The following is a 22,863-nucleotide window of genomic DNA, read 5'->3' as shown; positions in this document are numbered from 1 at the left end:
CAACCCTATTACTGACCCACGGGGTGACGTCACATCAAAATGTTTGCTAGGCAGACTACGTTTTACGGGGTGGTTTGCCGTTACCTTCCCTAAAGTCAAAGATTTTCTGTCCAATTCTATGGAACAAAAAGTTCAGAAAATGAAGATTTTTTTTTTTTACGTTTCAGGAAAAAAATCTGGCAAATTTTTATCTGACACAAAAGCATGGAAACATCCAAAGTGTCGGTTGTTAAATTTGCCAACCTCCCACACCCCATGTGTCTTGCTCTTGTCCATCTTCCCCTTCAAAACAGTGTTCTGCTCCATCTGCAAAGGATTCCCACTCCTCCCGTTTCACATACAGGGTTACTTCTACTCACTCTTCCAGCTTGCCCTGACCTCTCAAGGGCAGTTTCCAGACTCACCTGTCCTGAAAAGCCTTTCAATACCATCAAGGCCTCCAAAATAACACTCATAATTCACATGAGTTGCTCCTTTGATCAAGGAGCAAACTGGATTTTGAGGCAGAGGTCAGGAGCAAGAAAAGACTCCCAACAGGAAGACAAATGGGGGAACGGGCTCTGGTTCTGGGAAGAGGCGAATTCTGATCCCAGGAGTTTGCCCCTGAACCTTGGGCTCACTTAACTGTATGCCTAGAGTTGCCAACCTCCAGGTACTAGCTGGAGATCTCCTGCTATTACAACTGATCTCCAGCTGATAGAGACCAGTTCCCCTGGAGAAAATGGCCACTTTGGCCATTGGACTCTACGGCATTGAAGTCCCTCCCCTCCCCAATCCTCGCCCTCCTCAGGCTCTGCCCCAAAAACCTCCCGCTGGTGGCAAAGAAGGAGCTGGCAACCCTATGTATGCAAGAGCCCTAAGGCTGGATCTAGTTGGAAGCTGGTGAGAGCCCCTAGAATATTTACTAGCTCCTGATAGGGGTGCCAGCTCCAAGTTGGGAAATACCTGGAGATTTGGAGGGTGGAGCCTGAGGAGGGTGGGGTTTAGGGGGGGAGGGACTTCAGTGGGGTATAATGCCATAGAGTCCACCTTCTAAAGCGGCCATTTTCTTCAGGTGAACTGATCTCTGTCACCTGGTGCAATAGCGGGAGATCTCCAGCTACCATCTGGAGGTTGGCAACCCTACTGATAAGGGTGGGCTGGCCACTAGGATTGCCTACTTTGGGCTGGGAAATTCCTGGAGATTTGGGTATGTAGCCTGTGGAGGGCGGGGTCTGTGAGGTGAGGAACATCAGTGGAGTATAATGCCATAACAGGGGTGTGTGTGTGGGAAATAGGGTTGCCACCCTCCAGGTACTAGATGGAGATCTCCTATTCCAACTGATCTCCAGCCGATAGAGATCCATTCCCCTGGAGAAAATGGCTGCTTTGGCCATTGGACTCTAGTCCCTCCCCTCCCCAAACCCTGCCCTCCTCAGGCTCGGCCCCAAAAACCTCCTGCTGGTAGCAAAGAGGGACCCGGCAACCCTAGTGGGAAATAACACCCATTTTTCTCCAGGGGACCTGATCTCTGACCCCTGGAGATCGGTTGTAATTCTGGGAGATGTCCAGATTCCACCTGGAGGTTGGCAACCCTACCCCTAAGTTAAAAGGGCCACTGCAGGTCCCTCTCTTGGAGATAATGGTCCCCACTGTCAACCAGTTCAAAATTAAGCTCGCTTCCCAACAGTCTGTGAGGTCAGGGGGTGGCTTCATCTTTGCTGGAACGTCAAGGAACATCTTCCCTGCGCGGACACTTCCCCACACTGGGTGGGGACCTCTCTGCCGCTACCTTAAATATAACGCAGGCAGAACCGTCTTTCCTCAGCGACGTCTGTACACGTGAAAAACAAGAAACGAAGAGATGTGTAGGAGGAAGTTGAAGGGGGGGGGTCAGGAGACGATCGGGCGTGTGGGCCCGGACGTTAGGGCTGCTTCCTTTTGAGCTTGCGGGGCACCCCGCCGCCCCCGCTGCGCTCCCGCTTCTCCTTGCGGACGCAGTAGTACTTGGTGACCCGCTTGCGGCACTGCTCGCAGCGGACGGCGCAGCACCAGTGGAACTTGCAATGGCAGCTGGACACCGTCTCGGCCCGCCGCTCCTCCACGGCCAGCCCGCAGCCCCCACACAGGCGCCGGCAGCTGCGCCTCTCCCACTGGCTCAGGGCCTGGCCCCGCTTCAGGCACTCCCGGCCCTCTGTCCCCAGCAGGCCCAGCGTCTTGTTCTCCAGGCAGTAGTCGGGCGAGTCCTCCAGGTGGACCAGCTCCTTCTTGGAGATGGAGCTGAAGGTCTCAGCGATGGCCCCCCGGCTGGCGGCGCTGTTCCCTGCCCCTCGCAGCAGGCCCACCTTCAGCGCTTTGTGGTACTTCTCCTTGAGGTACGTGCCCACTTCCCGGAACTCGGGCAGCTGCAGCCAGCAGGTCTGGGTGGTGCAGCTGCCAGACACGCCGTGGCATTTGCAGGTCCTCTTCATGGTCCCTTTAACCGCCTAGGCGTGAAGGAGAAGAAGAGCCCTGCTGGACCAGACCAGGGAAGGCCCATATCCAGTCCAGCATCCCGTCCTACACAGCGGCCAACCAGTTCTTCTGGAGGGCCAACAACAGGGCGTAGAGGCCGAGGCCTTCATAAGAACAGAAGAAGAGCCCTGCTGGGTCGGACCAGTGAGGGTCCATCCAGCCCAGCATCCTGCCTCAACAAGTGGGCCACCCAGCTCCTCTGGGGTCTTCATGACAGTATAGCTGAGGTCATTTCTAAGGAACTCAATGGGCGAAAACGCATGGTCGCTTGAGCCTCCTTTCTTCCCTGTTCCAGCCAGGATCCAGCCAGGATCGAACGCACCTTCGTGCGTTCGATCCTGGCTGGAACAGGGAAGAAAGGAGGCTCAAGCGACCGTGCATTTTCGCCCAATCTCTCTCTCCCACCCCCCATGCCCATGTAATGGTGGGAATTTGAATGGGATCATCTGTGGTGGATCTTGGTTCTTGCTCACCTCTTGATGGTTATATTTCCATTCTTATCCATATGTCTAATAGTCAACATGGCCCAGTCTGCGGATACTTAAATCTGAAGACTGGGGCAATGTTGAGAGAAGGGGGATTTTTTCCTCCAAACTTGGGGGAACCGCTTCTGGTTTGCAGAAAACCACTAAAACTTATAAAAATTGGAGAGGAGTTTAAATTCCTCCCCAAAGCACAGTAATGTTGTCTGTGCTTTCACTGGTGTGGGGGAGAGACTGGGAGAAAAGGGGTAGGGGAGGGAGGAAGAGAGAGAGAGAAGATGGAAGGGGAGAGAAGGGGCTGGGGAAGAGGGGAGAAAGCAAATGCAGGGGAACGGGATGCCTCCTCTCTGCAAGTTCCTCGCAGGTTCCCATTTGTCTATTTTTTTTAATGAACAGAAGTATACCCCACCTTTCCCTAATGTCTCAGGTCAGCTTACAATTCCAATATTAAAAAAAAAAAAACATGCAAAATACTAATCAATACAATATACTCCTTGGGCGAGACCCCCTGACTGGATTCTCCACGTGTGACCGGGCAGAGAACTTACCTTTCTGCCAGCCTCGTTGTTGTGGAGGTTCATCGCTGCCCTGGCATCCTGCCCTGTCTCAAGGGCATCCACGAACTGCTTGGAAATGGCCTCCCCAAAGCCCACATTGTCACTGCAGCCTCCCCACAGCCATCCTTGCCCCCCTGTGGAGACACAGACCCATCGTTAGAGGGAACCGGCAAGTGGGGTGGGGGGCTCCTCGCTGACTTCTCCCTCCCTGCAGCTTCAGGGCGGCCCTTATGGCTGAAAGAAGAAGGCAGGAAGAAGAGCTGGTTTTTATACCCCGATTTCCTCTCCCTTTTAAGGAGTCTCAAACCGGCTTACAATCGCCTTCCCTTCCCCTCCCCACAACAGACACCTTGTGAGGTAGGTGGGGCTGAGAGAGTTCGGAGAGAGCTGTGACTGGCCCAAAGTCACCCAGCAGGCTTCATGTGGAGGAGTGGGGAATCAAACCTGGTTCTCCAGATTAGAGTCCACCGCTCTTAACCACTACACCTCGCTGGTGCATGGTTAGGACTTGTAGGCATACAAAGGTCATGGGTCTGAGAGCTGACCAAGGCAGGTCTTGGCACCCGGTTCTCTCCGACCAGGACTTTGGAGCAGTGTGTGAGAGGCAGGCTAAGCAGTTTTTGGGGGGGGAACATGACGTCTGGCCAAAAAACCCATAGCCAAAAAAGTCACCTAAGCTGGCTTCATGTGGAGGAGTGGGGAATCGAACCCGGTTCCCCAGATCAGCCTCCGCCGCTCCAAACCACCACTCTTAACCACCACACTGGCTCTGTGACTCACGAAGACACTCAGGAAGAGGCTCGGAAGAGGCAGTTGAGCCCAGCGGATGGACCCTGGAGCGGATGGACCCTCCAGGATGGACCCTGGAGAGTACCTTGTAGCTCTACGTGCTCATCCCTTACAGAAAAGGGGCTTTTCTGATCTGACCCTCTAAAAGGCTGCGGGGCGGAGAGGCTGAAGCTCAGCCGGACCATGGATGCCTGTGAGAGCGCCCTGCCTCCTGCGCTGAGTTCCAGGGAGCCCCCGGGAGCGTCTCCTGCGCCCATCCTCCCTGGGCAGCAAACAGCGACGGGGCCGCCCAGGATGCGCCTTACCCAGCTGTCCATTGCGGGAGTCATCACACCCACAGTTGTCAAAATCTCCAAGGCTGCAGTTGCGTGTCAGCGTGTACATGACCCCAGCCGAGCTGATGGCGTGGACAAAGGCTGTTTCTCGGTTTGCTGTGGAGCGAAGACAGGAAGAAGATGGAGGAGGAGGAGGAGGAGTGGGCTTTCCTATCCTGGCTTTCTCGACCTTTAAGGACTCTCAAAGTGGCTTACAACCTCCTTCCCTTCCTCTCCCTACGACAGGCACCTTGTGAGGTCGGTGGGGCTGAGAGAGTTCGGAGAGAGCTGTGACAAGCCCAAGGTCACCCAGCTGGCTTCACGTGGAGGAGTGGGGAAACGAACACGGTTCTCCAGATTAGAGTCTGCTGCTCACGTGGAGGAATCAAACCCGGTTCCCAGATTAGAGTCCGCCAGGGACCTGTTTTATCTCAAAGTTGAAAATGCAGGCAAAAGGCGGGGAAAGGCAGGGGGACAGCGAGGCGGCCCCTGATGGTCGGTGACGGCAGGCAGAATCAACACAAAGGCCCGGAGTCATGGAGGGGTGACCGCGAGTGAAACAGCCGTGCATAAAAGGCCACAGACACCCAACTGGGGCAGGGTTAGGGCGAGGGCTGGAATACCGGCCACGCAAAAGAAGTCTCGCCTGCGCCCAGCGGCCTCAGAGCCCTCTGCTGACTTACCGCTCCGTAAACCTCCATGGCTGGAGAGCTGCAAGGCTCTCTCGGGGCAGTTCCAGCGATCCCAAGCAAACTGGAACTTGCATTCCTCGATCCCGCTCTGGGCCCCGGCGGCCACACTGCTGGAGTAGATGAGATACGCCTGCAAGGGAACGACGGTCAGCAGCGTCCAAGAGCTTCCAAGAGGACCACCGAACTACAGAAGCCACTGAATTTGGTTTTCCCGTAGTGATAGTAGGAGGAAATACATGTTATGTAGTAAAAGGGTAGGAATTATTATAAGCATCAACGCTGTGCGCCTATATGGTGTGCTTCATTCATATAGGTTAGAATTGTGTTAGCGATTGCGAAGAACTGTATTCAGGCTGGGAAAGAGGAATCTTTGTGTGAACAGAAATGAAAGGAGTAGGATGAGGGGGCTGAGAGAGGGGCCAAGAAGAGATGAGCGCCCGGTTACTGTAATGATCAAAACCACGTTTTACGATTTCACGCTCTTCCTGCCCAAGGGACCTCATTTGGAGCGCCGTGCTAGTCACAGCACAGGACAGCTGTGTGAGATCATCCCCCCACCCCCGGGCAGGGAAATGGCTGCCACAGGTAGGGTTGCCCCCTCCAGTTTAGGAAATACCTGGAGGTTTTAGAGGTGGAGCCTGAGGAGGGCGGGGTTGGGGGGACTTCACTGGGATATAATGCCATAGAATCCACCTTCCAAAGTGGCCGTTTTCTCCAGGGGAACTGATCTCTATCGGCTGGAGTTCAGTTGTAATAGCAGGAGATCTCCAGCTACCACCTGGAGGTTGGCAAACCTACTGCCCAGCTGTGGGGGGAGGGACTCTCTCAGTCCAACAGGCCTGTGATTGTTCTGAGGGTAGATGGGCTAGGGTTGCCAACCTCCAGGTAGTAGTTGGAGATCTCCTGGGATTACAACTGATCTCCAGGCAACAGAGACCAGTTCCCCTGGAGAAAATGGCTGCTCTGGAGGGGGCGCTCTATGACATTATACCCCACTGAGGTCCCTCCCCTCCCCAAACCCCACCCTCCTCAGGCTCCACCCCCAAAATCTCCAGGTATTTCCCGACCCTGAGCTGGCAACCCTAAGATGGGTACAGCCCCTGCCCTGGACTCTGGGTGGAAAGAACGGGGCAAAGATGGACCTTTATTTGCTTCTCTCTCACAACTCCATCTCAATGTACAAAAGCCTGAAGCGAGAGGAGAAGGAGATGCAGCCTTTGCAATCCTGGGCGGCCCAAGAAGCCGGAGACGAAGAGGTGAACTGAGGCCAGCCGATCTGGGCCGACTGAAACCCAGATCAAAGGGGACGGACTTACCTTGGGACCAGTCATCAGGAAATTATTCACTGACCTGGAAGGGAGAGAGAAGGTCATCAATGGGGAGAATGCCTGGAATTCTTCTGTTCCATCCCTGCCCGCCCGCCCCACCACCCCACGCAGCCCCCAGAGGGGTCTTTCCTCTCCTGCCTGCCGATCACACGTGCCAAAATGTCGCCCACCCCATCCTGCTTCACAGCTGGGGTGGGGGAGCGCTTCCAGACTGATTTCTCCCACCCGCCCCATTCATCAATAAATATTGTTGGGTATGGTCAGATATTTGCACTTGATGTAAAAATGCCATCTTGGGTTTGCTTATAAAAGAAAGAAAGAGAGAGCGAGATAAACTTTTAATAGAGTTGAAATTAGAAAGGTTGGTGGTTATTATTGTCATGATTAATATTTTTGTTACAAATATAAAACAACTAGACAGAGGACTTAAGAACACAGGACATACAGTGAGGAAAAAAAGTATTTGTTCCCCTGCTAAATTTGCCCGTTTGCCCTCTGACGAAGAAATGACCAGTCCATAATTTTAATGGTAGGTCTATTGTAGCTGTGAGAGACAGAATAACAACAGGAAAACCCCCAGAAACCCAGAAGACAAAAGTCAGAGATTGATGTGCATTATAATGAGTGAAATAAGTATTTGATCCCCTATCAACCAGCCAGATTAGGGTTAGGGTTAGGGTTCTGCTGTCGACAGACGCAATCCATCAGATTCCAAACTAACCACCATGACCAAGACCAAAGAGCTGTCCAAGGATGTCAGGGACAACAAGATTGTAGACCTGCACAAGGCTGGACTGGGCTACAAGACTATTGCCAAGCAGCTTGGTGAGAAGGTGACAACCCTAACCCTAACCCTAACTGTCAACCTCCCTCAGTCTGGGGCTCCATGCAAGATCTCATCTCGTGGAGTGGCAATGATCATGAGAATGGTGATGAAGCAGCCCAGAACTACATGGGGGGAACTTGTCAATGATCTCAGGGCAGCTGGGACCATAGTCACCATGAAAACAGTTGGTAACATATTACGCCGTGAAGGACTGAGATCTTGCAGAGCCCGCAAAGTCCCCTTGCTCAAGACAGCACATGTACAGGCCCGTCTGCAGTTTGCCAATGCACATCTGAATGACCCAGAGGAGAACTGGGTGAAAGTGTTGTGGTCAGATGAGACCAAAATCGAGCTCTTTGGCATCAACTCAACTCGCCGTGTTTGGAGGAGGAGGAATGGTGCCTACAACCCCAAGAACACCATCCCCACCGTCAAACATGGAGGGGGACGTATTATGCTTTGGGGGTGTTTTTCTGCTAAGGGGACAGGACACCTTCACCGCATCGAAGGGACGATGGATGGGACCATGTATCGTCAAATCTTGGGTGAGCACCTCCTTCCCTCAGCCAGGGCATTGAAAATGGGTCGAGGATGGGTATTCCAGCATGACAATGACCCAAAACACACGGCCAAGGCAACAAAGGAGTGGCTCAAGAAGAAGCACATTAAGGTCCTGGAATGGCCTAGCCAGTCTCCAGACCTTAATCCCATCAAAAATCTGTGGAGAGAGCAGAAGGTTCGAGTAGCTACACATCAGCCTCGAAATCTTACTGACTTGGAGAGGATCTGCAAAGAGGAGTGAGACAAAATACCTCCTGAGATGTGTGCAAACCTGGTGGCCACCTACAAGAAACCTCTGACCTCTGTAATTGCCAACAAGGCTTTTGCCACCAAGTACCAAGTCATCTTTTGCAAAGGGATCAAATACTTATTTCACTCATTATAATGCATATCAATCTCTGACTTTTGTCTTCTGGGTTTCTGGGGTTTTTCCTGTTGTTATTCTGTCTCTCACAGCTACAGTAGACCTACCATTAAAATTATGGACTGGTCATTTCTTCGTCAGAGGGCAAACGGGCAAATTCAGCAGGGGATCAAATACTTTTTTCCCTCACTGTAGATCAGCAATCTAATTTAGACTCCAAAAGCAAGAAACTAACTCCTTAAAAACTGGTGGAAGAAAGGAAAATATTGAAAATCCCCTCTCTTCTTCATGAAACAGCTGTGGCATCCCCAGAAGGTCGGACCAGAACCAACAGGCAGAAATTAAATCAGAAGAGTTTCCGTCTAGATATGAGGAAGAATTTTCTAACAGAGCGGTTCCTCAGTGGAACAGGCTTCCTCGGGAGGGGGTGAGCTCTCCTTCCATGGAGGTTTTTAAGCAGAGGCTAGATGGCCATCTGTCAGCAATGCTGATTCTATGAACTTAGGCAGTTCATGAGAGGGAGGGCATCTTGGCCATCTTCTGGTCACTGGGGGTGTGGGGGGAGAGGTAGTTGTGAATTTCCTGCATTGTGCAGGGGGTTGGACTAGATGACCCTGGTGGTCCCTTCCAGTTCTATGATTCTATGATCCAAATATGAGTTTTGTAACTGAAGTTTGAATTAGGGCTGCCAACCACCAGGTGGGGGCTGGAGACCTCCCAGAAGTACAACTGATCTCTTGACTACAGAGATCGGTTGCCTCCAGACAAAAGGGCTGCTTTGGAGTGTGGACTGCATGGCATTATAGCCCAATGAGGTCCCTCTGCTCCCCAGGTTCCACTCTCAGATCGCCATGAATTTCCCAATAGGGAGTTGGCAACCCTAATTTAGTACTTCTTTATTAGAGTTGCCAACCTCCAGGTGATGGCTGGAGATCTCCCACTGATACAATTGATCTCCAGGTGACAGAGATCGGTTCACCTAGAGAAAAATGGCTGTTGTGGATGGTGGATTCTATGGCATTATACTGAAGTGCCTATAAACTTCATTTATAGGAAAACATATATTCTTTCATATGTATAAACATTCATAGGTTCATGAGGTGCTATGCTCAAGAATAGAGCATAGCATCAGGCAGATATATTCTACCCACACATGGAAACTTTGGGAACGTTGGCATCCATAACTACAAGAGGCCAACAGAACACATTGCCTGGTACAGGCTTTCCCCTGTAGAGAAAAACAGTGTCTTACCTTCACTGTTAGGAATGTGAATCACAAGACCAAGTGCTTGCTTAGAGACAGCTTCTACCAATCTCTATATACTATGTTAATTAAAGAAAGGCAGACAACCAATGTTTAGGAAGTCGACATAATTGGAACATCCCTAATCAGAAGTTATAACTGGGGTAGCAATCCTTTGTTCGGTATGAAGACTGTCCTGCGCATTAGGACAGTTTTATCCGGTATGTATTATTGAGCTCAATAAACTACTGCTTTGAACTATCAACCTCCCACTGTGTTATATTAATTCGAAATTAATACTATAACACAGGCTTTACAATACCCCATTGAAGCTCCTCCCCTCCCCAAACCGTGCCCTCCTCAGGCTCCACCCCTAAAATCTCCAGCTATTTCTCAATTTGGAAATGTAGCATAATGCCATAGAGTCCACCTTCCAAAGGGGCCATTTTCTCCAGGTGAACTCTTCTCTGTTGCCTGGAGAGCAGTTGCAATCCCAGGAGATCTCCAGCTACCACCTGGAGGTTGGCAACCGTATCCAGGCCCCATCCAGCGGTTGGAAACCCTATCTAGCACCAATTTAGCACCACCACAGCCACATATTCCTCAAACCAGACCCAGGCTGTTTTAAAAGCTGAGCCGTATCTGATGAAGGGAGCGCTGACTCTTTATAACCCGAAAATCTTGTTGGTCTCTAAGGTGCTACTGGACTCGAATCCAGCTCTTCTACTGCAGAGCAACACGGCTGCCCACCTGAAACTATGCTTAACATGCTTATCAGAGAGAGAGGGAGGGAGATGGAGATGGAAGGGATTGCCCATTTGTGAAAGAACAGCCCTTCCACCTCAGATTTGGAGCATGACTAGGGTTGCCAGGTCCCTCTTCACCACTGGCGGGAGGTTTTTGGGGTGGAGCCTGAGGAGGGCGGGGTTTGGGGAGGGGAGGGACTTCAAGGCCATACAGTCCAATTTCCAAAGCGGCCATTTTCTCCAGGTGAAGTGATATCTATAAGCTGGAGATCAGTTGTAATAGCAGGAGATCTCCAGCTAGTACCTGGAGGTTGGAAACCCTAAGCATGATGCATCCCCTCCCCCAATCTTCTACTATTGCTGCCTCTCTGCTCTGGCACCCTTTGGAATTGTGAGAAATGCAGCCATCGACCCCAGGAGGGTAGATGGTTCCAAACCACAAACAGTTAATAACTGGATTCAACTAGTAATGGATGAACAACCTCATGCTCTAGGGTTGCCAACCTCCACTTATGTGGCTTATTGCCCACACTTGAGAGTATCCTTCGGGGAACCAGTGAACTATCCTGATGAGGAGTTGGGCAGAAAAAGACAGTAGAATTACTTGATCAACTTGAAAATAAAAAGTTGATTGGAAACGGGGCTGAAGAAAGAGTGTGAAACGGCCGTCGTCCCCCGCCCTATTTACTAACATATGGGATTACTTTGGATGATACCAATCATTGGATCGTTCTGAGGACTGGGCTAATCAATTACTAAGAAGACTACATTGTAAAATAGAGATTGCACTGTATATGCACTGTATATATTAGTACTGGGATATTGAGTTAGCACTGTTGTTAGTGATGTATAGATTATTGTGTTGTTATATATGTGTGTAGCATCAATAAGACTTTTGCATTTTTGAACAATTTTCTCCTGTGCTGATTTTCTGGGGGGTTTAATATTAATATTCCTACAAGTGGATACCCATGGGAAAGGTCAAGGGAAGGGATGTCCCTTTGCTGCCCCACCCCCTATTCACTGCCGTCACCAACTCTAGCTTACTTCTCCACACCTGGCTACCTGCCCACTCATCTCTTCACCCCACCCTCATGCTGGGAACGCCAGAAGCAGGTGAGTAGGAGTAATGGAAATCCACCTGCTCAGCGGTCAGGGGCACTCTCCTGCTCTGCAGCGCCCTCCAGAACTCCATTTCACTTGGCAAATGTCTCTGTTCTTGTGAGTCAGATTGCGCATCTCCACCCAGGGCTGCTGGCCATCTTCAGTGAAGGTGTGAGCCAAATTGTTTGAGAGCCAACAAATCTTATCCCTGGAGGTAAACGTACCTACATGTCTTGCAAACGTACCTACAAATCTCTGACCCTTCACCATAAAATTCTGAAATAAACCCCTCATACAATCACAGGATCATAGAGTTGGAAGGGACCACCAGGGTCATCTAGTCCAACCCCCTGCACAATGCAGGGAGTTCACAACTACCTCCCCCTCCACACCCCCAGTGACCCCTACTCCATGTCCAGAAGGTGACTAAAAAAATCCTCCAGGATCCCTGGCCAATCCAGCCAGGAGGAAAATCACTTCCTGACCCCAAAGTGGCGATCGGCATTACCTTGGGCCTGTCAGAAAGGGCCGCGAGAGCCCAGCACTGACCCAACCCTTCCTGCCCACCCTCTCGTGATGATCTGCCCATGTTCTGGAGAAATGCAAAAGGTAGAAAGTCACCTGTGACCCCCAGAGTGACCACTGCCCAACTCCCACGCGGCTTCGCCTGTAACACTGCTCACATGTTACAGTGAACACACATGCATCTTGTGTGTATTTGCATTTATCTATTTGTAAGAAAAAGCCAACATGCTTTGCTTTGCAATCTAAACCAGGGACCGGTACCTGGACAAATGTGGGGTTTGTATCACATTTTCAGCTGTACATGCATTGAACATGACATGAGGATTACCTTATTATTATTATTTTTTAATCACAGGTACATGAATTTTGGGAGCCCCGTGGCGCAGAGTGTTAAGCTGCAGTACTGCAGTCCAAACTCTGCTCACGACCTGAGTTCGATCCCAGCAGAAGTCGGTTTCAGGTTTCAGGCTCAAGGTTGACTCAGCCTTCCATCCTTCTGACGTTGGTAAAATGAGTACCCAGCTTGCTAGGGGTAAAGGGAAAATGACTGGGGAAGGCAGTGGCAAACCACCCCATAAACAGAGTCTGCCTAGTAAACATTGGGATGTGATGTCACCCCATGGGTCAGGAATGACCCGGTGCTTGCACACGGGACCTTTACCTTACTTACATGAATTTTACATACAGCCACTGTTGTTGTTGCTGTTGGGGTTTTTTATATGCTGACTTTCTCTACCACTTAAGGCAGAATCAAACTGGCTTACAATCATCTTCCTTCCCCTCCCCACAACAGACACTCTGTGAGGTAGGTGGGGCTGAGAGAGTGTGACTAGCCCAAGGTCACCCAGCTGGCTTCATGTGGAGGAGTGGGGAATCAAACGCGGTTCTCCAGATCAGAGTCCACCGCTCCAAACCACTGCTCTTAACCACTACACCATGCTAGCTCTAGGCTAGTGGCTGTCCCAACCAAATTTTAATTGTTATTCTTACCGTGTTTACTGTAATGGTAAAGGGAGCAGCTTATCTCACTCATGAAAGCAGGGAAGCCAGGCCATCTAGCAAGAAGGCAGGAGGTTCCAGGTACGCAAGGAAATATGACTTTGCAAATTAATACATTGTTACGGTGCTATAGCGCTGTAACAATTACAGTTGCTTTTTAATTACCCTGAAAAGGCACGGCAGCAAAAATGACTCAGAAAAGGTCACTGATTTGTCACAGGAGAATGTGCACCATTCCTTCCACATAGGGTTGCCAGCTCCGGGTTGGGAAATACCTGGAGATTTTAAGGGCGGAGCCTGAGGAGGGTGGGGTTTGGGGATAGGAGGGACTTCAATGCCATAGAGTCCAATTGCCAAAGCGGCCATTTTCTCCAGGGGAACTGATCGCTGTCGGCTGGAGATCAGTTGTAATAGCAGGAGATCTCCAGCTAGTACCTGGAGGTTGGCAACCCCAACTTTCAGTCTTCAAGAGCAGCTACCCAAAGAGTCGTAGCCCATTCTGTTTGCCTCAGCAACTGGGGTTCAGAGATATACTGTCTCTGGTCATGAAGACTCCATTTGACTGTCAAGGCTTATCCTTCATGAATAGGGTTGCCAGTTCGGGGTTGGGAAATCCCTGGAGGTTTTGGGGGGCGGAGCCTGAGGAGGGGAGGGTTTGGGGAGGGGAGGGACTTCAATGGGGTATAATGCCATTGACTCCGCCTTCCAAAGAGGCCATTTTCTCCAGGGGAACTGAACTCGGCTGGAGATCAGTTGTAACAGCAGGAGATCTCCTGAAGGGTTGGCACCCCTACTTCCAAATGATGCTTAGTCTGAGATTTTCCCTAAAACATTATAGTAAAGCAGGTATATGACACAGTACATTGAGGACAGAGAAAACATGGGGAAAGAAGAACAACTAACGCACACTGTTGTGTGGATGCGCCAAAAAAGATTTGGAAGCCAAGATGAAGACAAGCCTCGGTATGAAAGCAGCCTTAGTCCAAGGAGGTGAGGAAACTGCCCTACGAGGCTACGGTTCAAGATTCGGTAAGTACAGAGTTGTTCTCTTATCGGTCTCGATCTCCTAGGTTGGGGCTTTAAAGGGGGCCAAGTAGTTGTTTTCAAGCCTGAGAAACAGCCGTCTGCCTGTTCAAGCCCAACGCTGGGAAATTTGTCTCCAAAGAGAAACCGTGACGTAGCCCTGGAAATGGTGAGGGCTGCCATGGGCAGAGATGGGGCAAAAAGCAAAGTGTGGCATTGGAGCTGATCCTAATCCGGTGCTCCTGCCGCTCTGCTCCCAGGGGCTGAGAGAGCTCTAAGAGTGCTGTGACTACCCCAAGGTCACCCAGCTGGCTTTGTGTGTAGGAGTGGGGAAACAAATCCACTTCACCAGATTAGCATCTGCCACTCATGCAGAAGAGTGGGGAATGAAACCCAGTTCTCTAGATCAAAGTCCACCACTCCAAACTACTGCTCTTAAGCACTACACCGGAGGAGGAGGAGGAGGAGGTGGAAGAGGAAGAGGAGGAGGAAGAAGAAGAAGAAGAGTTGGTTTGTTATATGCCTACTGGTGGTCCCTTCCAACTTTATGATGCTATGATTCTAAGAAGAGGAGGAGGAGGAGGAGAATGTGGAGGAATTGGTTTTTATACTCCAATTTTCTCTACCTTTTAAAGGAGACTCAAACGGGCTTACAATCACCTTCCCTTCCTCTCCCCACAACAGACACCTTGTCAGGTTGGTGGGGCTGAGGGAGTTCAGAGAGAACTGTGACTAGCCTAAGGTTCCGAGTTGTCAAATGGGATGGAACAAGAGTCAGGAGGCTTTGTCTGAAAACAGTCACACAACCGTCACGTTTATACTGTTGGTGGTGTTTCACCGAAATTCGACTCACCTGCTTTGCAGCAACGTTTCACGGGCCGCTTTGCATGAGGATGTCATTGGGAGACTCCGTTTTTGGCAACCTCTTTGCCATTATTTATTTACTTTATTTACATTATCTAAAGCCCCCCTTTCTCACGGGGACTCAAGGCAGATTATACAGACTGAGTCGATAGAATCGCCAGGGTAGGACATTCAGTGAGCAATGAAATAGGACTGGGGTTGTAGAACCAACCAGAAGTCTAAAATAACAGTACTGAAGCACAGTAGAAATGATAAGATGACACATTCAATGACGCAAAATGACACAACGGGAGCCAGCCTAACCACAACCTATACACAGTAGCACAGACCACAGCCCCCAATAATTTATCCAGGTAACTCTGTGAAGCTTTTTGTACAGGGCTACCTTATTGCCTGCATAGAAGAGCGCTCTGAATCATTCAGTTTTGCATCATTTGCAGGAAGCCAGGAGAGGGAGAGCTTCTCGATCTCTTCAGGCAGGCCATTCCACAAGGTGGGGCTCACAACGGAGAAGGCATTTGTTTATTTTGCCCATTTGCCCATTAGCGGTGATAAGAGAACGGTGGTACCATTTCTCCTCACAGCCAGGACCCTAACCCACCCCAAATGTCATGACTAATCTTTGAAGGCATTACAATGATATCACATCAATCAGTATCATACTGCAGATTATATTTGCTACAAAAACCTTTGGGGAATATAGCTGTACTCGTTTGCCTCAGCATTTGCAAGAAGGAAGATGGTTCAGTCTAATGCAGAAACCTCAAGAAATCCTCTTCAAGACTAAAATCAAACAAAAACAGTGCTTTAGAAATGGTGAGAAGCTAAATATGAAGACTTTCTGGAAGCTGATAGGTAATAAAACCTGCTATTCATGGTTGATTCCGTTTCCATCTCTGGTCTCTCTGTTCCACAACGATGCATTTATGTCTATTTAAGAATTTCAGTCTGATTAGGTTCATCAATCTATTTGGCAACAAAGCTGAATAAATCTGATCCTTCTCATGGCAAAAAAACCCCAAACAACTGAGAATTGTTTCAAAAGCATTGGAAGAAATAATCTCTCAGGTCATCCAGAAAGAATTGCTAACTCAAATACATTACATGAATAAGGATATTGTACACTATATAATATCAGAGTAGGGGGGGAATTAAAAGAAGACTTTGTACAGAAGTAATTCCCATTGACTTCAGTGGACTGAACTGCCAGATGGTTGCACCGATCCACAGTAGAGGGAACATGTTAGCTCCCCAGCAACGGAGAGGGGGCACCTCAAGAGTAAGAGCATTTGGCTGGGGCATGCAGCTCTTCGGACTGGAACCTTCTGGTGTGCAAGCCGGACTGCTCCGAAGAGGGGACCTTCCGTGCTCTTGCAAGCGTATAAGCTGCACCCAGAAACCCGATGCCGCTTGGGAACTGCCTCTTACTGTATGGAGCAAACACATTTCAGTTGGAAAAATGGGACCACATTTGGCCATCCGTGACTTTTTTTTTAAAGGTAGATTGTTATAGATGGGGAGGATCATTTTCCTGAAACTGTTAATGGTCCTCTAAATGGCCTGAGACTACTTATGAGTAAGGAAGTGATATTAGATAATGTCCCAGTTTCAGGTGGAAGTTGATCTGCAGTAGAATAGCACCCTAATGTGTGTGTTAAGTGCCGTCGAGACTCATGGCGACCCTATGAATCAATGTCCTCCAAAATGTCCTATCTTTGACAGCCTTGCTCAGATCTTGCAAACAGGCCCGTGGCTTCCTTTATAGAGTCAATCCATCTCTTGTTGGGTCTTCCTCTTTTCCTGCTGCCCTCAACTTTTCCTAGCATGACTGTCTTTTCTAGTGACTCTTGTCCTCTCATAATGTGACCAAAATACGATAGCCTCAGTTTAGTCATTTTAGCTTCTAAGGTCAGTTCAGGCCTGATTTGATCTATAACTCGCTGATTTGGTTTTTTCCTTTCTTTTTATCCCTTAGAAGCTCCTTGATCAATTGATCTTGAGCAGCATACATTTAGTGTTGGAGGGATATAAGGACTGAAACAAATCTTGCCACTGACAATGTAGCCTTGGGGTCCCTATCACTTAGTAAAAAAGGCATTATGTCAGTCACATGTGTTACAGATTCCACTTGTTTAGCAGAACATGAGCATAGTCTCTTATCATGTGGATGCTTTGCGTATCTACCCCTAGTCATCGCCGTGGGGAGTAGATTGAATCGGGCCAACATAAAATAACATCTCAGTTGAGGAGATGTCGGCGTGGAGAAGTAACTAGGGAGGGAACTTGGAGAAGGGTAGATGCCAAAAAATAAAGGTGAGCTGGTTGACTTTCTGAATCCATGTCTTTTTGCTTTATAACTGAAGGCCTGGGTCTCCTCGAGGAGAAGGAGTGATTCCAAAGTGATTCCAAGAGATTCAATTTTCTTAACTATGGCTTTATCCCAGGGGGAGATGAAATGGTTGGCGAGCTAATTCTACTAGATTTTATTTTCTTGTACATGTCTCTTTTTTTTAACATTGTGCTACTCTGTGGATGATTTGTTTTTTTGGCAGTCCACGGTATCCGTAACACTCTCCTCCAACCTTAATGACCAACATGATTTCCCAGGTAGAAGCTTTCACGAGTCTAAGCTCTCTTTGGCCATTTATGCCTGTCTGTTTCCTCACAGTCACCCAGCCGACTACTTCAGGGCTTTCCTTTTATTATGGCCATTTATGCACGGGAGATTTTGCCTTGGATTTACCTCTCTCTAGATGCACATTTTCCCCAACCAAACTTTCAAGACTCAACCATTAAGCCCCCGTGCAGATTTTTGAGAATTCGGATGGAGAAAATGTGCATCTAGAGAGCAGCAAATCCAAGGCAAAACGGGGTGAATGTACAACCAGGAAAGGGGAAAAGGAAAGTGTGCCTTAACATATGCCTGAATATACCATAACGTATTACAGATCACTATTTAAACACATTATTTTGAATAAGAGACAGAACAGCTAACATTGTTAAAACTGGAGGTTCTCTACCATTTAATCCTTTAAACTGCATAGTGTTTATATTTCATGCTTATGAGATCCTTTTTTGTACTTAGTATTTCCAGCTCAGTCTATAGCTGCATTAAGGCACGCTACGTGGCTTAGGACAGTGTCGTTCCTGAGGAAGGCGACGGAACTAAGACCAGTTAGATGTAATCGGGTTTAATGCCTACTGGTTTCAAGGGGAACTTCATCGGCTTCAACCTGATCCAAAGTGGGTTTAAGATTGTACTTTTTGCTACTTAGATACCTTAAATAGGTCTGAATTTGTGTGGGCAAGTTTCCGGGAATTAGAAAAGCAGTAAAAAAAAAAAAAAATTCTGTCTTTGCGGGATAAGTATGTAATCTGTATGGTGGATTTCTTTAAAAAGAAATAGAAATGCAAAGGGCAGAGACCCAACTGAGAACTCTGGCAAGGTAAAATGCCAGCTGGAATTACCCTTGACTTGATAGCTTCAAATGGCTTCATATTTCCAAAACAGATAACGATAGAGACATAAACCCAGGAACTAGACCCTCAAAGAAGCCCAGATGCCAACTTTGCCCCCAAACCCTCTCAGGCAACAAGACCCAATAAAGTCTGTCCCACCCTCTGGGCGCTTTCACCAGCTCACTTCCCCCTGTAATCTGTGCAATCGTTTGCCAAAAAAAATGTCCTTCCCTTATCTACATAGATTTAAACAGGTCAGCAGAAGAACAAACAAATTTAACTCCAAAATGGGCACTTCCAGAAACCAGCGAGAAACTGTTTTAACCACCCAGGGCATTTATGGGCTCAGCAAACGGACTTTGAAAAGGAGATGTTAATTCTGGGTGAAACTGCTGGATTAGAAGGCCCGATTCATCTGAGCTTGGACAGAAACGAAGGTTTCCTTAACTGCTAGGCATGTTAAATTAGTTTAGTGAAGCTGGGAAGTCAACAACAACAACAACACACACCTTTATTGGCATATAAAAAAGGAAGAATATACATTAGGATAAATCCAAGTACAAATAAATAAAATTGGATAAATCCATCCCAAATCAGCCATTAAGGAAAGCTACACTCCATTCACGATATCTGATTGCTAACTGTAAGAACCTTGCAACTGATTCAATTATTTTTGGGGTTTGTGTGGTCATAAGATAGGTTGTCCTGATTTCATCAGAAAACAGTTCCTTGTTTACAAACAGTGGATCAATGACTGGGGATCGGCTACAAGCATAAAAGGAACAATTAAAAAGGACATGCACACGTGATTCAATTTCACCATTCAAGCTGGGAAGTCCAATAAATAAATAGAAGTCAAATAAATAAATAGATAGCAAGAAAGCTGTTGATCTTAAAAATGCCCTGCCAGAAATTTTGTTAGTCTTTAAGGTGCTCCTGGACTCTGGCTCTTTTCTACTGCCACAAAATTCCATTTGCTTCCCTTTAAGGCTGCCTTTGGACTTTCAAGTAGCGGCTCGTTGTAGCTCGATGAGGCTCAAAACACAACTTTCTGTCACAGCAAAACCGCTTTCTCCTGCTCATGGGTCTCTTGGTCCTAGCAACTGAGGGATTCAAAATGATCATTTTGTGGGCGGCATTGAATATTGCCCCGCTTCCTAGGTGATGGGATCCCAGTGGCGTTAAGGTGGCCGAAAGGGCTCTTGGTATGGACACGCCGGACCTCCACTCTGGACAAACTGCTCTGGACAAACTGCAAAGCTTGCCTGTGCAAATTCCGGCTCCTACTGAATTCCTCAAACAAGTTAATGCTACTGGGATCCCGCTGTTTGGGGAAGCTAACCAAGGCCAAGTGAGGGGAGAAAAATAACATCCTTGTTGCCCAAGTTCATTCAGCCCAGTGATGAGTCCATCACAACTTGAAAACTGGTCAGAGCCTACGCTAGCAAACCCCAGTGCCCAGTTTTGAAAAACTGCCTGTGTTCATACCGCAGCAGAGCTCTGTGTCACTCTAACATCTTTTGCAGAAAATAAACTGTGAAGAAAGCGCACAATATCCATGTGGCACTCTAGAGTTGCACATGCCCCCTCTCCCCATGTTCTCGGTCGGGCAGCGCAAAACTCTGAAGCTGCCTGACGCCAGGTCAGAAGAATACAGATTCCTTCTCTGACTGCTGGTAGCGATCCGGGGACTCTCCCAGCACCTCCGACACACAAGGGCCCTTTCATGGGAGATCTCAGGGACTTCCTGCTTGCCAAGCAAATCCTGAGCCCCTGGTGCCATATCCCTCACCACCCAGGCCAGGCCAGGTACTGAAATCATGGCAAAACACAGCCCCGGGACCAAGCAGAAACAACTCCCTGTTGATCATGGGAAGTCACCAGAGAGACCAAACTCTGCTCTTGAAAAGATGCTGCCAAAAGGCCGGTTCTCCTCGTGTGAGATTAACCCCCTTTATTACTCCTAACTTGTGTCAAGCCATGAATTTCAGTTGCCCCTTAGGAAATGGGCACTGCCAACAGTTTGAAGAAGAAGAGTTGGTTTTTATATGCCAACTTTCTCTACCACTTAAGGAAGAATCAAACTGGCTTACAATCACCTTCCCTTCCCCTCCCCACAACAGACGCCCTGTGAGGTAGGTGGGGCTGAGAGAGTTTGGAGAGAACTGTGACTAGCCCAAGGGTCACCCAGCTGGCTTCATGTGAAGGAGTGGGGAATCAAACGCGGTTCTCCAGATCAGAGTCCACCGCTCCAAACCACCGCTCTTAACCACTACACCACACTGGCTCTCCTTGGGGGCATAAAACAGGAGATGGAGATAGTGCTACAGCGCAGGAGGTCCTGGGCACAGGACAGCAGCCGCCCGGCAATAATCTCATCCTGGAAATTGGAAGTGATGCCCCAGATCTTTTACAAGGTGCTCCCCTGGGGCTCCCGCTGATTTATCTCAGCAGCAGCAACCTGGGATTCTGGAGTTCAAAAGGGATCTGTGGGATCTGCCTTTTAGCCAGCTCAGACTTCACAAGACATGAAGACATTACGAGCATCCCAAGGGAAAGAGAAAGACAACCATGACTGGTGCGGGGAAGGGAAATGCAGGGCGCCCGTGTCCCCTTGGACACGCAAAGCAAGAAGCAGGGAATACTCACCAAGGGTGGCTGAGATGGAAGAAGGAGACCAGAAGCACCGTGCCCGGATAAGAGCCCATCCGAAACATAATCCAAAGAGATGAAGGAGAGGGGGGGAGGGAAGGAAGGACAGGCAGACTGCGAAGGAAGGTCTTAAAATGCCAGGGTGGGGATGAGGGGGGCACGAGGAGAGGAAAGGCGCTTCTCTCCTCTGCTCCTCAAGTGTGAAGAGAAGTTGAATGACCCCCAGATTCAAACTACGCTGAAGGACAATCCATCCTGAAGTGCAAGCAAAGGGGGGGGGGGGTTGAAATGGAGCCACTGAAATTCGTAAGAAGAGATTATCTACTTAATTAAAGATTTTCCCCCCTCTAAGTCCTTCAGCCAATCAGGACTCAAGTGCCAGAGAGCAAGTGAAGTGATCAAAAGAACACCCCAGGTTCCTCAAAGACAAATGCCCCAAGAAAAGGGATTGGGGGTGTGTGTGGGGGGGGGGGGAGAGAGAGACAGAGATAAAAAGAGAGAAGGAGACAAAGCTAATCCTTCCAATCGTCTCTGGGGATGCAATCTCCACCATCAGCCCAAAGGAAACTGGGAAAGACTGGTTGCAAATCCTTGATCTTTTGACTTCCTTTGCAGCAGGGACTTGTGTGGGCATTTGGTGTGAACCTGAGGGAAGCCAGCATGGTGATGGAGAGCCCAGAGCCTGGGACAAATTGGGAAATGGGTGGCAGAGAGTGGTTGGGGGGGCAGCGGAGGCCAGCGGCAACCCTCGCCTCCCAGAGAAAGCCAAGGAAGGAGCCAGCCCCCAAAGGCTGGAGATTTCACACAACTCATAGTGAAACTGTGGAACTCCCTGCCCCAAGATGTGGTGATGGCTGCCAACTTGGAAGGCTTGAAGAGGGGAGTGGGCATGTTCATGGAGGAGAGGGCTATCCATGGCTACTAGTCCAAATGGATACTAGTCATGATGCAGACCTATCCTCTCCAGGATCAGAGGAGCAGGCCTGTTATATCAGCTGGTTTGGAATGTAGGCAGGATAAATGCTGCTGCAGCCGTCTTGTTTGTGGGCTTCCTAGAGGCCCCTGGTTGCCCCCTGTGTGAACAGACTGCTGGACTTGATGGGCCCTCAACCCATCAATCCATTTTCCTAACTACCCTCTGGCTTTTCCAGCGAGCATTTTGACTTGGTTTTGCTGTTCTTCACCCTCTTGACTGTGGCATCCAAACCTTGGTTTAGAACGCAGGCAACTGCAGTTGGAGGCTGAGATAAAGAAGTATACAGTTGGGTATCATCTGCATAGTCATAGTCCAACAAGAAAGGTAGGGTACGAATATTTTGATAGATAAACGAATACATAAATATTGGTAACCAGCAACTCCAAAGCCTTGGATTATTTCATTTAAGGGCCGAAGACAGATATTAAAGATCATTGGGGAAAGCAGAAACCCCACAAGTCAGGTCCCAGGATGACCATTTGGTTCCACCGACTGGACAAAAAGTCCATCCGAGGGCAGGATCTCCTATTGATGGCTGCAGCCGGCTTCCCCCAAGGTTGATTCATATGACTGAAGATACAACGACCTAAATTTTGACCATTAGAAGTTGTTGTTAAAATCCCATTTTCAGGCTTTTTCAGTAATATGGGTTTGTTATGTTTCGGCGGAAAACCATGAAGCGTTGGAGGTAGGGTTACCAGCTCTGGGTTGGGAAATACCTGGAGATTTTGGGGACGGATCCTGAGAAGGGCGGGGTTTGGGGAGGGGAGGGACTTCAAGGCCAAAGCAGCCATTTTCTCCAGGTGAAGTGATCTCTATCAGCTGGAGATCAGTTGAAATAGCAGGATATCACCAGCCATTACCTA

General features: G+C 48.9%; 1 protein-coding gene across 1 annotated transcript; it reads right to left on the bottom strand.

Moving 5' to 3' along the window:
* Window positions 1-1,904: 1,904 nt before the first annotated feature.
* WNT8B (Wnt family member 8B) lies at window positions 1,905-21,092 on the bottom strand. The gene is made up of 6 exons (XM_056849341.1): window positions 21,019-21,092; window positions 6,644-6,677; window positions 5,319-5,457; window positions 4,627-4,752; window positions 3,524-3,666; window positions 1,905-2,465 (listed from the first exon to the last, which is right to left on the bottom strand). Exons 1-6 carry the CDS (start codon window positions 21,084-21,086, stop codon window positions 1,905-1,907), a joined length of 1,071 nt encoding a protein of 356 aa, XP_056705319.1. The 5' UTR covers window positions 21,087-21,092.
* Window positions 21,093-22,863: the final 1,771 nt, after the last annotated feature.

This window comes from Euleptes europaea, chromosome 5 (assembly GCF_029931775.1).
Source record: "Euleptes europaea isolate rEulEur1 chromosome 5, rEulEur1.hap1, whole genome shotgun sequence".
In the NCBI taxonomy this organism is placed as follows: domain Eukaryota; kingdom Metazoa; phylum Chordata; class Lepidosauria; order Squamata; family Sphaerodactylidae; genus Euleptes; species Euleptes europaea.
The sequence above is the reverse complement of the archived record's forward strand: the minus strand, read 5'-3'. Positions and strand labels throughout refer to the sequence as shown.

What these genes read in the sequence shown, in the direction of transcription:
- WNT8B (XM_056849341.1), bottom strand. Translation starts at nt 21,086, where the DNA reads ATGTTTCGGATGGGCTCTTATCCGGGCACGGTGCTTCTGGTCTCCTTC. An exon ending in CCATGGAGGTTTACGGAGCG is followed by an intron (nt 4,753 to 5,318) that starts GTAAGTCAGCAG and finishes TTCGCTCCACAG; the next exon opens with CAAACCGAGAAACAGCCTTT. An exon ending in ACAACGAGGCTGGCAGAAAG is followed by an intron (nt 2,466 to 3,523) that starts GTAAGTTCTCTG and finishes CTTCACGCCTAG; the next exon opens with GCGGTTAAAGGGACCATGAA.